We start from the raw sequence: 13,883 nt of genomic DNA on the forward strand, positions 1-13,883 counted from the left end.
TTTACGATGGTGTGGTAGGATTGCATGGTTTATACGTTCAACGTAATGTTCGAGGTTTCAGTCTTTCGCTTTCTCTGCCACGACGAACTGTCCGATCGTGTCCGACGCCACGTGCTCCTGATTTTACTCTAGCGTGAGTGTCTTTTTAACGAGACGTCAAGTAGCGTCATAATACAAAGTGACACTTTTGTTGTAGTTTGTTTTTACAACTATATATATATATAATATTATATTAACAATATATATATTATTGAATCGAACTATACTACGTTAGTTGCGTAATCATATATATATAGGCAAAAAATAAAATGTGATTACGCAACTAACGTAGTGTAGTTCGATTCAATATAATTGTAAGAGTAATTTAATTGAATTTAGTTGTTTTAATTTTTATCCTACTTAGAACATAATTGTATTTGAATAAATATTCCAAATTAAAATTTAAAAGTTACATATAAAATGTAAAATATGCTTAGCAATTGCCTATATATGTACATGAAATTTTCACAATTGCGTTCATTTTAAACAAGATTATATATATCTAAAATATTATAGATTTTATTAAACAATTTATATTACAATAAATAAAGTAAAAAAAAAAAAAATATATATATATATATATATATATATATATATATATATATATATATAAACAAAATTGTTACTTTGAAAAAAAAATTTTTTTTAAGTGCAATCTTATTAGTTTTGTAATGAATGGGTATCTGAGCATCCATGACCCAATTTTTAGATTCAATTTCACTTTATTGCAAAAATCATCTGTCCGACAATTTCAAAATAGAATAATACAAGTCAAGGACATAAATAAATAAAGTCTAATATCATAAAATAGTGTAAACATATTTAATTAGCACTTTACTCTTCTCTCTCGCACATACTTAAAAAGTATGCATTATTTAAATATTTATGTAAGTTTTAATTAAAAATTACATCTATTAGTAATTTTTCGATTTCGTAAACGGAATTTTTTTTCTTTCGTTTGCTATTATGTTAATGAGAATAAATTTGATTTATAGCACAATTTTAGATATTCAGAAATAAATATTTTTTTAAGAAAAAATAAATAAATAATATTTATTATAAAATACGTGCTATAAGAGATAAAGAAACAATACACAAAATCATAAAAAATCATTTTTTTGGTCAGAATTTTTTTTGTTAGTTTCAAAAATTAAGTATTATTATATATTAGAGACTGTTATATAATATAATATGCTTAAGTATTCTGAATAAATAAAACAAATTTTTATTTAAAGTTTTTAGATTTTCGTACATAATACCAACGAGAAGCGTTCCAGCAATTTAATTTGGCAATATATTATACAATGGTAATTTTTAAAAAATCATTAAGCAACTTCCCTTATCCGTGGTTCTGCGTTTTTTCACAGATAGACTAAACTGTAACTACAAAATTGAAGTCACGATTACTATAAAGCGATGCATGAAGCGTACAATAAAGTAACGTAAAAAATATCCATAAGAAAAACAGATTTTATTTCATATATTAAACACAAGTTCTATGAAATACAATCGAAAAAAATCTGACGGCAGAAGAAGTAAAAGGGATTGACGAAGTTGGCTGTTCAAAGAAAATCTAGATCGCATGAGAATCGCAATCACGAGAGGTAAAAAATGAGTGTCACAACTGCAGCTGGCGCTGCTATAAAAGCAGCCACCGTCCTTCTCGGTGTCGGCATCGGCAAGATTACCATAATCCCAGTGTTAATTGCCGCGCTCGCGTATTTTAATTACGATCTCATGGATCCGGAGAATCATCCGCATGTGACAAAAGAGTTACGGAAAGAATATGATTTTATTGTTATCGGCGGGGGTTCGGCCGGAAGTGTTCTCGTCAACAGATTGACTGAGAATCCTGAATGGAATGTGCTGTTACTAGAGGCTGGAGGTCATGAAACCGAAATAACCGACGTACCAATACTTTCATTGTACTTGCATAAAAGCAAAGTTGATTGGAAGTATCGCACGCAACCGCAGAATTCGGCCTGTCAGGCGATGATTGATCATCGATGTTGTTGGACCAGAGGCAAGGTAAATAATAAAAATTCAATTTTGAACAAGGTTTGTCTAAGAGCAGCATATAAAGATAATGCAGTATTAAGATAAAGTTAAAGAAAAATAAATACTCTTTTAAGAGAGATATTACAGAATATAATTAGAAACATTTTGTATATATATATATATATTCCTTTTTCGATAATTCGATACGATGTGTGTCGATACGATGTGTGTCGTTCTTTTTTACGCAATCTTCACAGACAATTAAATTACATGTCAGGTTCTTGGAGGATCCAGTGTTTTAAACACAATGCTTTATATTCGTGGAAATCGACGTGATTTCGATCAATGGGAGAGTTTCGGAAATCCTGGTTGGGGATACGAAGATGTTCTACCATATTTTAAGAAATCAATGGACCAAAGAAATCCGTATTTAGCGCGCAATACAAGATATCATAGCACAGGTTCGTGCGTGCGTGTTCTCATTTAATATAAATATTACGAGTAAAAACTATATTCTCCAATTAGCACTCGATACCAATTGGAACAAGAGCGCGTCGTGTGTATGTGTATAAATTGAGCGAGCGACTGGTAAATATGTTAAATATTTTCTGTACTCTCATTTGAAAATTTTTAGGAGGATATCTCACCGTGCAGGACAGCCCTTATGTCACTCCGTTGGGCGTAGCGTTTCTTCAATCCGCTGAAGAAATGGGTTATGACATTCTCGACGTCAACGGCGAGCAGCAAACCGGTTTTGCCTTTTTTCAGTACACAATGCGACGGGGTGCTAGATGCAGCACCGCTAAAGCTTTTGTGCGACCCATTCAATTGAGAAAAAATTTTCATTTATCTCTATGGAGTCATGTGACTCGAGTGTTGATAGACCCGAAGAGCAGGAGGGCGTACGGGGTGGAGTTTATCAGAGACGGTCGTAAGGAAATTGTCTTTGCCAAAAAGGAAGTGATCCTTTCAGCTGGAGCTATCAACAGCCCGCAATTATTGATGCTTTCGGGAGTGGGACCACGCGTTCATCTGGAGCAGTTGGGTATCCCCGTGATTCAAGATTCGCCCGGAGTCGGTCAAAATTTACAAGACCACATAGCAGTCGGAGGGCTTGTCTTTCCGATCGATTACGAAATCAGTATCGTAATGAATCGAATGGTCAACATCAACTCAGCATTGAGATATGCTATCACCGAAGACGGTCCGCTGACATCTAGTATCGGTCTTGAAGCGGTCGGTTTTATTTCCACCAAGTATGCAAATCAAACCGACGATTGGCCCGACATCGAGTTCATGCTAACGTCCTCGGGAACTAACTCGGATGGTGGTAGCCATATAAAGAACGCTCACGGTCTAACCGATGAATTTTACAATGAAGTGTTCGGTAAGATTAACAATCACGATGTCTTCGGAGTGTTTCCAATGATACTCAGACCCAAGTCGCGCGGCTATATCAAACTGAAATCCAAGAACCCCTTGGATTACCCACTGCTGTATCATAATTATCTCACTCATCCGGAAGATGTGGCAGTGCTTCGTGAGGGTGTCAAGGCGGCCATCGCCTTCAGCGAAACCAGCAGTATGAAGAGATTCGGCTCGAGATTCCATAACAAACCATTACCCAATTGCAAGCATATTCCACTGTACACTGACGTCTATTGGAACTGCGTTGTAAGACAGTACACTATGACGATCTATCATATGTGTGCTACCGCCAAGATGGGACCGTTCGGTGATCCAATGGCGGTCGTAGACTCGGAGTTAAAAGTTTATGGCATTGAGAACCTGCGGGTAATCGACGCATCGATCATGCCGACAATTACAAGTGGTAACATAAACGCTCCTGTGATAATGGTGGCCGAAAAAGGCGCCGATATGGTAAAAGCAAGGTGGATGTGGACGTCTCGTTTTAAGAGAGATAACGTCACTGCCGCTGCTTCTTAACATATCAATTGATTGCGTAATTCGTACTATAAAATTATATGGCTAATTGAGTAAAATAACAGCTTTAATGAATAACTTTATATAGTTTTGAGAAAAATCAGCTTGAAGTTTAAGTTTAATTATTTTCTCAGCAATTCCATCTTGCTTGAAAAAATAACATTACTTCACACGATGCACTATTACATTTTTTCAGCATTTTGCCTAAGGCATTGTAAAAATGCCTCATAAAAATTCAGCACTGACCAAATGATCGAGATTTCCTCTCCTCAAAGATTTCCGTTTAGTTCCGATTTAGTTAGAATTTTATAGCAATGTTTCTGCAATATCGAAACTTTGTTGTAACATGGTTGAAGAATTCTGTTAATGAAAAAAAGGCTCATACGCAAACTTGACACATCAAAATTTTATGGACTAAACTCTTGTGTTCCATGATAATTATGTAATTAATTTCTAGATATTTACGCAACAAATTCCGAAAATGTAAGTGATTATATTGCATATGAATAACGCGTGAAAAGTATGCCATAACTGTGCCACAAGCGGCAAGTTCTCGTTGAGCACAACAAATATTAAATAAAAAATTAAAAAACAGATTGTATAATTAAAAATTTACTAATTTACTAATGGTAAATATTTTATTATGAGCCAAGAGAAAGAGAGAGAAAGAGAGAGAGATGCGTGCATGTATAAATAAAAAAATAAGTTAGAGATAAGTATAAAGTATAATTAGAATTCAATTAAAATTGTTTATAGAATTTTATTTTTTAAGAGCACTGTTCATATGTAACATATGTAGAATATATGTGAAGAAGAAGAAACCGTGCAATTTAGCATTTTCAAGATAGTAAACCAACATGAAAATTTGCTCGAATGGTTAAATCGCGTAAAGTGCATCGACCGTAACTAATCTGCAATTGCATCAGGATTAATGTACTCTATAACGATAGGGCACAAACTACTATGATTTCTGTTCTGTGGCAATCAACTTTTAATCTACTTTTATAACTTTTTATTGTAATAACACTGCGCACAACTACGCATCGATATAAATTTTATATATATATATATATATATATATGTATATATATGTAATTTTATATATATGTAAGAAATATATAATTCCATTTTAAAAAAGTGCAATTGCACTTTTTTCGTGCACCGTTGCATTTGCAAAAAAAATGAGTCAATAGAAAAATTTTTCATGTTATGCCATTTAACTTTTGCCTGTATCATTTTTTTCTATCTTCAACAGAACAAATGTTAAAACTCGGCCCATGGATCACCTTGTATGTACATATTGCCATAATAATATTATGTAAACTCATTGTCAGGTGAAAGTTATATATATAATCTTTTTATTTAATATTTAAAAATTTTACTAAAAATATTAAAATAAAATGTAACGCGTAATTAAAAGTTGGATTAACCAAGAATTTAATATTGTTTATTTTATTTATGGCATAATATATATGTATATAGACGGGTAAAATATTATATTACTATAATATAATATTATTTAGTTTCGTTGCTCGAATGAATCGACAAAGAATTGATTGTGATTTGGTTAAAATATTAGATAAATTTAATTACACTAGTTTACAGCCAAAAATTATTTTAAACCAAACAAGGTGTTTCTTATAGCTTTTTGGTTGCTGAAAACGATACCGCAAACCAAATTTCAACAGCACGTTAGGTTAGGTTTCCAAAATAATTGAGGTTTAATATGTAAAAAATGGGTTTTTTTTGCGATATTTGATATTTTTTTGTAAGAAAGATTAACGTTATCTTGAAATTTTGATCAGAAATCATGAATGTATTGTTCATCCCCTATAAAATGTATTTTTTTTATTTCGATATATTACTTTTTAGCCATGTTATAAAGGATTAAAGCTAGGAGCCGCAGGAGCACTCGCGCGCGCGTCCCCATATTAAAAGTAGCTCCCATATTAGAACTAGCTTTAATCTTTCATAACATGGCCCAAAAGTAAGATATCGAAATAAAAAAATGCATTTTATAGAGAATAAACAATACATTCATGATTTCTGATCAGAATTTCAAGATAACATTAACCTTTCTTACAAAAAAATATCAAATATCGCAAGAAACCCATTTTTTACATATTATAATAAACCTCAATTATTTTGGAAACTTGACGTGTTTTTGGTTTGCTTGACGGTGAAATTTGGTTTGCGGCATCGTTTTCAACATCCAAAAATCTATAAGAAACACTTGTCTAATTCCAAATAATTAAAACAAATTTTTTTTGTAAACTAGTGTTTTATATATATATATTTCTTCGATTGCTTCATTAATCTTGTCTTTACAAGAATGTTTGTCAACTTAATTTATTTTTATTGGTAACTTATGCTCATGGCATTTTTTTATAAATTTTTATATATATCATACATATATATCATGTATATAAAAATTTATAAAAAAATGCCATAAACATAAGTTACCAATAAAAATAAATTAAGTTGACAAACGTTCTTGTAACCAAGGACAAGGTTAATGAGGCAATCGAAGCGCAGCAGGAGGCACTCCACTGTAAACGTATGGAGAATTCAATATGAAGTCACCTGCTGAAAGACACGTAGGCATCGTCGAAAAGAGAGAAAGTGCGCGCAAATAAACTCGGCTCTATCTGTGTGTCAGCCACGAAAGCAAAGAGAAAGACGCCGACGTGTTACCACGCACGAAAGAGAAGAAAGTCTCGATTCATGCATTCGCGCGAAAGAAAACGATACGCTGTGCATCGCGCGATCACGTAGGCTGTATTCCTTATTTGATAACGTTCATTGCGAAATCGCGTATCGATAAACATTTTATTCGTACTTTATTTCACTCTCGACAAAAATGTCGTTTATTTAATATAATTATTTTAATGCGTAACTGTAGCAAAAATTTTTATTTAGAAAATGTGTGTTACTTGCTTATCTTATTTCATATTTTATCTGTTTACTTCCATACTTGTTTATTTCATTTTCTATTTTATCTATTTACTCCATACCTGCTTATACTTTATTTTATATTTTATCAAATAAATGAGTGTACGTCGTATTAACCCGCGCATTTCATATTTGTTTTCTCTTTTTCTCGCAATAAAGCGTAAATACATTTGTTTCATTTTAATCATAGGAAATGCAACTAAAGAAAGTACAGATCTATTATCACATCATCACGGCATTCTTGAATTGTAAAAACATTTTCTCTGTTATTATCCCTATTAAAATAAATACGTGTAAACAAAAATCTGTGAAAAAATTCCTAAAAATAGTATGAATAATAATGCTGAAGAGAGATATTATATAATATCTCCTAAAGAATAATTTATATATATATAATCTTCTCGAAAAAAAATTTGAAACAACGTTTCACAACAAGAGTTTTACGGGGTCAAGCTGCGCATATATATATATTGAAAGGCTATACTACTCAAGTTCCCCAACTAGTTTTCACTCTGAACATTCACCAGTAGATCGCAGTCTGCTTCTTACCGGCGCTAGTCTCATTTCACTGCCATTTTGCCGGTTTACTATTATATCTTCATAGTTCAGTTTCTGATCAAATCGAAGCTTATCGAATAAGTTGGTGTAGCAACATCATGCGTGTCACAATGCAAAATGCAATAGAAATGATTGTAATGTGATTGTAAATATTAAAAAAGTATATGCTAGTGATGCTAGTGTGGGAAAGTGCAGTGAAATAAAGATCACATCGGAAAACTAATAATAAGGCAACGTTAGAAAATCTGTGCAGATACACACGACTGACGTATTAATATAGGCATGCTGTTAACAAGCAGGATAATTATCACAAAAATATTATTGCGACAATGATATCCGCATTTTCAAACAGGGCACACACTGGCTAATCAGAATGATGTCAAGATGTCATATAAAATTGTAATTCAATTTTCGTTGGATTACGTTGGATTATCAGAGAAAAGAATGAGGTGAGAATACGATTAGGAAACAACAATATTGTAGACGCGTTGACACATTTTTTTACTTCTTTTACAAATCAGTGATAATTCCTAATATTTCAAATGTTGTATGATTAATGATTATATCGTATCTGAAATTATGCATTTATACCAATTGAAGCTAATAGTGGCTATATCTTTATCGACACTAAAGTATATTTTACTTTCATTAGTTAAATTAATTAGAGATTTGCTTCCAGGACTTTTTGATGATTGAGAAAAGAATTTTCTCAGATGACATGCATTTAGATACTGATATTTAGTGGCGCAAATAAGTGGAAATGGCAGTAATATTAAGTAGCTTGATTGGTACAACTTCCATTCTTGGACTTGGTTTGATTCCACTTTTGGCGATCGGTCTCACCGTGTACAAATATAACAACCTCGATCCAGAATCACATCCGCAAAATGCACGAGAGGTATGTATGTTTGCAGAATTTAGACAGCTTTCCTTATAGCTGATAAAAAATAGTATTCGTCATTTACTACAAGTAGAATCACTAGATCGACAGAGAGCGCAAAAGCTAGTTTCAAATGCTCACTGTAATTCTTTGGTCAGTTTTCGAATATAGTCATCGACATAAAAAAATCTTACATCTACTATGTAACACTGCCACATTAACGATACATTATTTTTACACATATACGATATAACAATTAAAACAATACTTTGGCCTATCAATAAGATAATAAATTGATGCGATTGCAGATGCTGCGAATGTATGACTTTATTGTGGTCGGATCTGGAAGCGCAGGTGCTGTGGTCGCTTCGAGATTGTCGGAGATAGCTAACTGGACGGTGCTACTCTTAGAAGCTGGTGGTGACGAAAATGAAATTTCAGACATTCCTCTGCTTGCCGGGTATACTCAGCTTACAGAATTCGACTGGAAGTATCAGTCCTCACCACCTACTACATCCGCTTATTGTCTAGCTATGAAAGGCGACAGATGTAATTGGCCACGCGGCAAAGTTCTAGGAGGAAGCACCGTTCTCAACGCCATGATTTACATCCGTGGTAATCGGCAAGTATATACCTGATTTTCATCGTTCAAATCATAATATCTCATCGAATTGAGCAAGTTCATATTTGATCAAATCTGGATAATTTAGTGTGGTTTTTTTCTTTCTTTTTTTAGACACGATTACGACAACTGGGTTCGATTAGGTAACACTGGCTGGAGTTACGAAGAGGTGCTCCCTTATTTTCTCAAGTCTGAAGATAATCGTAATCCGTATTTAACGAGAACATCTTATCACAAGACCGGGGGATATTTAACAGTGCAAGAGCCGCCATACAAAACCCCTCTAGCGATCGCTTTTTTGCAAGCTGGCCAAGAAATGGGCTACGAGAATCACGACCTAAATGGTTTTAATCAAACCGGCTTTATGTTAACGCAAGCAACAATTCGACGTGGCAGTCGATGCTCGACGGCGAAAGCTTTTTTACGACCAGTAAAAAATAGACCAAATTTGCACATAGCAATGAATGCTCAAGCCCTGAGAGTGCTCTTTAATGCCGAGAAGAGAGCAACGGGAGTAGAGTTCCTTCGCAACGGCAGGCAACAGATCGTGAGATGTAAAAGAGAGATCATCTTGTCTGCCGGAGCGATTAATTCGCCTCAATTGCTTATGTTGTCCGGCATTGGTCCTAGTGAGCACTTAACCGAGTTTGGCATACCAGTGATATCTGATTTACGAGGGGTCGGAAGTAATCTTCAGGATCACGTGGGCCTTGGCGGTCTGACTTTTCTGTTGAACGAACCAATCACTCTGCTGAGGAATCGATTTCAGACGTTATCGGTGATGCTCGAGTATGTCATAAAGGAGCAAGGACCTATGACCACTCCGGGAATTGAGGGACTGGCCTTCCTTAACACCAAGTACGCTGACAAGTCTGGTGATTATCCGGACGTGCAGTTTCACTTTGCACCTAGCTCTATCAACTCAGATGGGGATCAAATAAAAAAAATCCTCGGTCTGACAGACCGAGTGTACAACACTATGTACAAGCCTTTGCATGGCATGGAAACCTGGTCTATTCTGCCGCTTCTGCTGCGGCCGAAAAGTACAGGATGGATTAGATTGAAGAGTAAAAACCCTCTTGTTCATCCGGAAATTCATCCCAATTACTTTGCGCATAAGGAAGACATAGATGTCCTTGTGGAGGGAATAAGGTTGGCGATGCGGGTATCCAATACCAGCGCGTTCGAACGATTCGGTTCAAAGCCTCATACAATTCGTATGCCCGGATGCCACACATATCAATTCGACACGTACGAATACTGGGAGTGCGCCTTGCGACATTTCACCTTCACCATCTACCATCCAACGGGCACCTGCAAGATGGGGCCGCGGAGCGATTCCACGGCTGTCGTGGATTCACGACTGAGAGTTCACGGAGTGAAGGGACTCAGAGTCATCGACGCTTCTATAATGCCGACAATCGTCAGCGGAAATACAAACGCGCCGACCATTATGATCGGCGAAAAAGCAAGTGATATTATCAAGGAAGATTGGCGGATGAAAAAAAGGCCGAGTGTCGCGAGGTGACGGTGATAAATGCCCGTTTTTTGTAGGAATGTGTTATTGATTTGTTTCTGATATAATCAAAAGTTTCAATTATCGTACACGTGAAATGTTACTAAATCTTCTACTTTCTCTTCTTTCAAAACATTCCAAGTTCATTTTTAGTTGTTTATTGTTTCTTTTATCGTTTCAATAAATTTCTTCTTTTTCTTTCTTCCTTCTTTTTATTTCTACGCAAATTTGACAGAGATTCAAGACATCGATGTAAAATAATAATGTTTCAAAAGTAAGAGGCAATACATATTAACATTAATTAACATTATTAAGTGCTTAACTCTCTCTCTCTCTCTCTCTCTCTCTCTCTCTCTCTCTCTCTCTCTCTCTCTCTCTCTCTCTCTCTCTCTCTCTCTCTCTCTCTCTCTCTCTCTCTCTTTCTCTCTCTCTCTCTTTCTTTCTCTCTCTCTCTCTCTCTCTAGTGAAGGAGAGTAAAGAATATTTGTATTCTGTATACACAAATATATGAGATGTATCGAGTGTATCAAAGTCATTGTACTAAAAACTTGAATGAAACATTAGAGTGGCAGTGCCATTCTTTGTAATAATACAAAAAATATAATTAACTTATTTGATTAAATATGTTGACTAATTATATATATATATATTCCCTAGATTTTATAATAATTAATGTTTTGATTTTGTTTATATGACGTTAAAGTTTATATAACTTTCTCATAATAATTTATATGTTGTCAATATGTTGCGTCAATAAGAATTCAATGTAAATGTTCAATGTATGAATTAAACTCTCTTGACCAAATCAAGCGTACATCTTATTCAAAGTATCTTACAGTCATTTTCCTCAATTGTAAGAGCAAGCGTGAAAAAAAAAAACAACTCCAGATCTCGAACGCAAGAGATCGTAACGACTTTCGAATCTCAAGCGGACGAGCGTAATTTTATATAACACGGCATCTCGTGCCAAAAGTCGCGCGTGATGGAATGCATATAATTCTTACGCGTGTTCTTACTCTCCATTTCCGCTTCCTCGCCTTATCCTTGTCTTATTTTAATGTACCAAGCGCGATAAATATAGTAAATTGCAGTACACAGAGATATACCATTGCAAACTAATACCGATTTTATTCCCGTTTTTTCGATTGCCCGTAAATATAATTTCGTTGAACGTACCGCTCTCTTGATGCGGAAAGAAATATACAATACAATACTTTTGTTACGCGCTAAATCGGTATCGTGGTTTGATCTGTATTATCCGATCAGATTCCTCAATATATCCCGCGAAAAGAGATGGACAATGGTGAAAGCGAACCGACTGCCGTCGTATTTAATATAAAAATACAAGACTCCTTTCTGTCTATTAAATTTGTGTCAAAATAGTTGGCCTAAAGGTTGGTCAAAAAGTGTAATAGACAAAAAAAACCGCCAAGAAAAGAAAGAGTGTTCCTATTTATATATTATATAAAATTTCGGTAAATTTCACAAATATTTTCGTATGTGCAATCTGCAAACAAACTGTAGATTCGTATCATTAAAGACAAATTTTAAAAAATGACAGAGATTGTGTTATAATTTTATTTATTTATTTAACGAGCGCGACATTATGTGATTGTATTTTGATTTAACTTATCCTTTTGGTGTACAATTTTATCGAATTTAAAATGTGTTATAGAATAGTTGTAGCTTTTGTGTCGTAATTTCCTTATTAGCATCTATACTATTCAATTGATACAAAAAAAGCTCATTTCAGCAATACATGATCGCGCTTACATTCTTATTCACCCATTTCACCTTATTCATGAAAAGTGTCAAAAAGCGCAAGAAACAAATTTATTATTGCAATAGAAGACATGATATGAAATTAATTACATATTTTTTACGTTATATTAAGTCATGTGAGGAAAGAGCACAAGTTAATCGCTGTTCGACGAATTGATGATGCATTTCCGTGAAAATGTAAGTAAGTTTCAACATAATCGCATATTGTATGGCTGTAATATGGCACTTGAATTACCATACAAACGATATAATTAATCTGCAACTGAACAAATAAAAAAAATCAAATACAGTTGCACTTAATTTTGCAACATGTACTACCAACAAAAAATATTAAAATTGAGACAAAATTGGGTAACAATTACTTAAGTAAAGAGTATGTATCAACATCTCACATAATTGAAAAGTTGAAAATTATCTGTCATAAACTTTTTCGTATAGTTTTATGTGTCGTGATATATACACAAATTTTATGCATGTTATATACATATTTTATAAAAAATTAGAAATAAAATTATTTTAAATGCGATAAAATCTGCTTGTTGAGTGTGATGGCTTATTTTGTGTAAGAAAATTAATTTCTCTTCATATTTATTAAAGTATAAAGATAAAATTTGAAACTAACTACACGTATATATTTGAAAAAATAATAAGAGAATATAACAACTATTTTTTGTAAAATTAAATCTTCCATTCAAATGAAAAGAAAGAGTGGAAGTATTCATTAGAGTCGCTGATCATCTTCCTTATTGTTCGTACGATGGATAATCAAATTTTATAACGATAACCTTGTCTTGTCATATGATCGGTAATCATCAGAATGATGATATTCGATATAATAACTCCGATTAAGAAATACGTCAGAATAATGCTTCAAGTTACAATGCAACTAATTTTAAACGAGTACATAGTGACATGTGTGAATGCATCATCGTTTTTTGGCACTGCACAATTTTATTGTTTTTATTAATATACCAAATTTATATAACTAAATTATATAGATTTGTTAATTATTCTTGTAAAATATTATACACATTTATCTCAAATAAACGGGGGGAAACGTTTTACATTGTGTGTAAAAAAAATGTATAATCGCTTAAATATTTGTGCAAAATATCAAGATTTATTACTTGAGATTATTGAAATTTATTTATTTTTCAATTTAATTATAGAATTAATGAATTAGATTTAATTAATGTGATAAAGCACAATGCACATTCATGCCCATAAATTCATTCTAACTTGATAATGTAGCAACATATATATTTTTGCATATACCAAGTAATAAAATGCACATTAAACTTAACAAAACTCTTGAATGATTGAAAAATCTTTTCAAATGTGATACAATGTCTTTGTCAAATAAAATGATTTATTTTGTAAGAAACTTTCTTCGTATCTCGGCTGACGTGTACAAAATTCATATATCGTGATACAATATATATAACGAGTGCGATTCCTGTTAACGTTCACGTAGCGACCAGGTTGTCCCACAATGGATTGCAGTAATATCACTTTCTTCAGCGTAGCATGCTTTCATGTACCTCTTATCTTCTTGTGTGACAAAACACACAAATTGACATTGAGAACAGAAA

The 13,883-nt window shown here is 33.5% G+C and overlaps 3 protein-coding genes across 3 annotated transcripts in view; 2 read left to right on the forward strand and 1 right to left on the reverse strand.

The window, feature by feature from the left end:
* Flo2 (flotillin-2) overlaps positions 1 to 13,883 on the reverse strand; it is an 80,100-nt gene that overhangs the window by 47,085 nt on the left and 19,132 nt on the right. The window lies entirely within an intron of this gene.
* Positions 1,420 to 4,746, forward strand: LOC105669519 (glucose dehydrogenase [FAD, quinone]). Its single transcript, XM_012362517.2, has 3 exons — positions 1,420 to 2,067; positions 2,315 to 2,498; positions 2,672 to 4,746. The coding sequence occupies exons 1-3, from the start codon at positions 1,651 to 1,653 to the stop codon at positions 3,982 to 3,984; spliced, it is 1,914 nt and encodes a 637-aa protein (XP_012217940.1). The 5' UTR covers positions 1,420 to 1,650; the 3' UTR covers positions 3,985 to 4,746.
* On the forward strand, positions 8,233 to 10,709 carry LOC105669525 (glucose dehydrogenase [FAD, quinone]). Its single transcript, XM_067347313.1, is given in 2 exon segments — positions 8,233 to 8,389; positions 8,680 to 10,709. Coding segments are annotated over 2 exon segments (1,980 nt in total). The 5' UTR covers positions 8,233 to 8,251; the 3' UTR covers positions 10,522 to 10,709.

Source organism: Linepithema humile, chromosome 1 (genome assembly GCF_040581485.1).
Source record: "Linepithema humile isolate Giens D197 chromosome 1, Lhum_UNIL_v1.0, whole genome shotgun sequence".
Classification (NCBI taxonomy): domain Eukaryota; kingdom Metazoa; phylum Arthropoda; class Insecta; order Hymenoptera; family Formicidae; genus Linepithema; species Linepithema humile.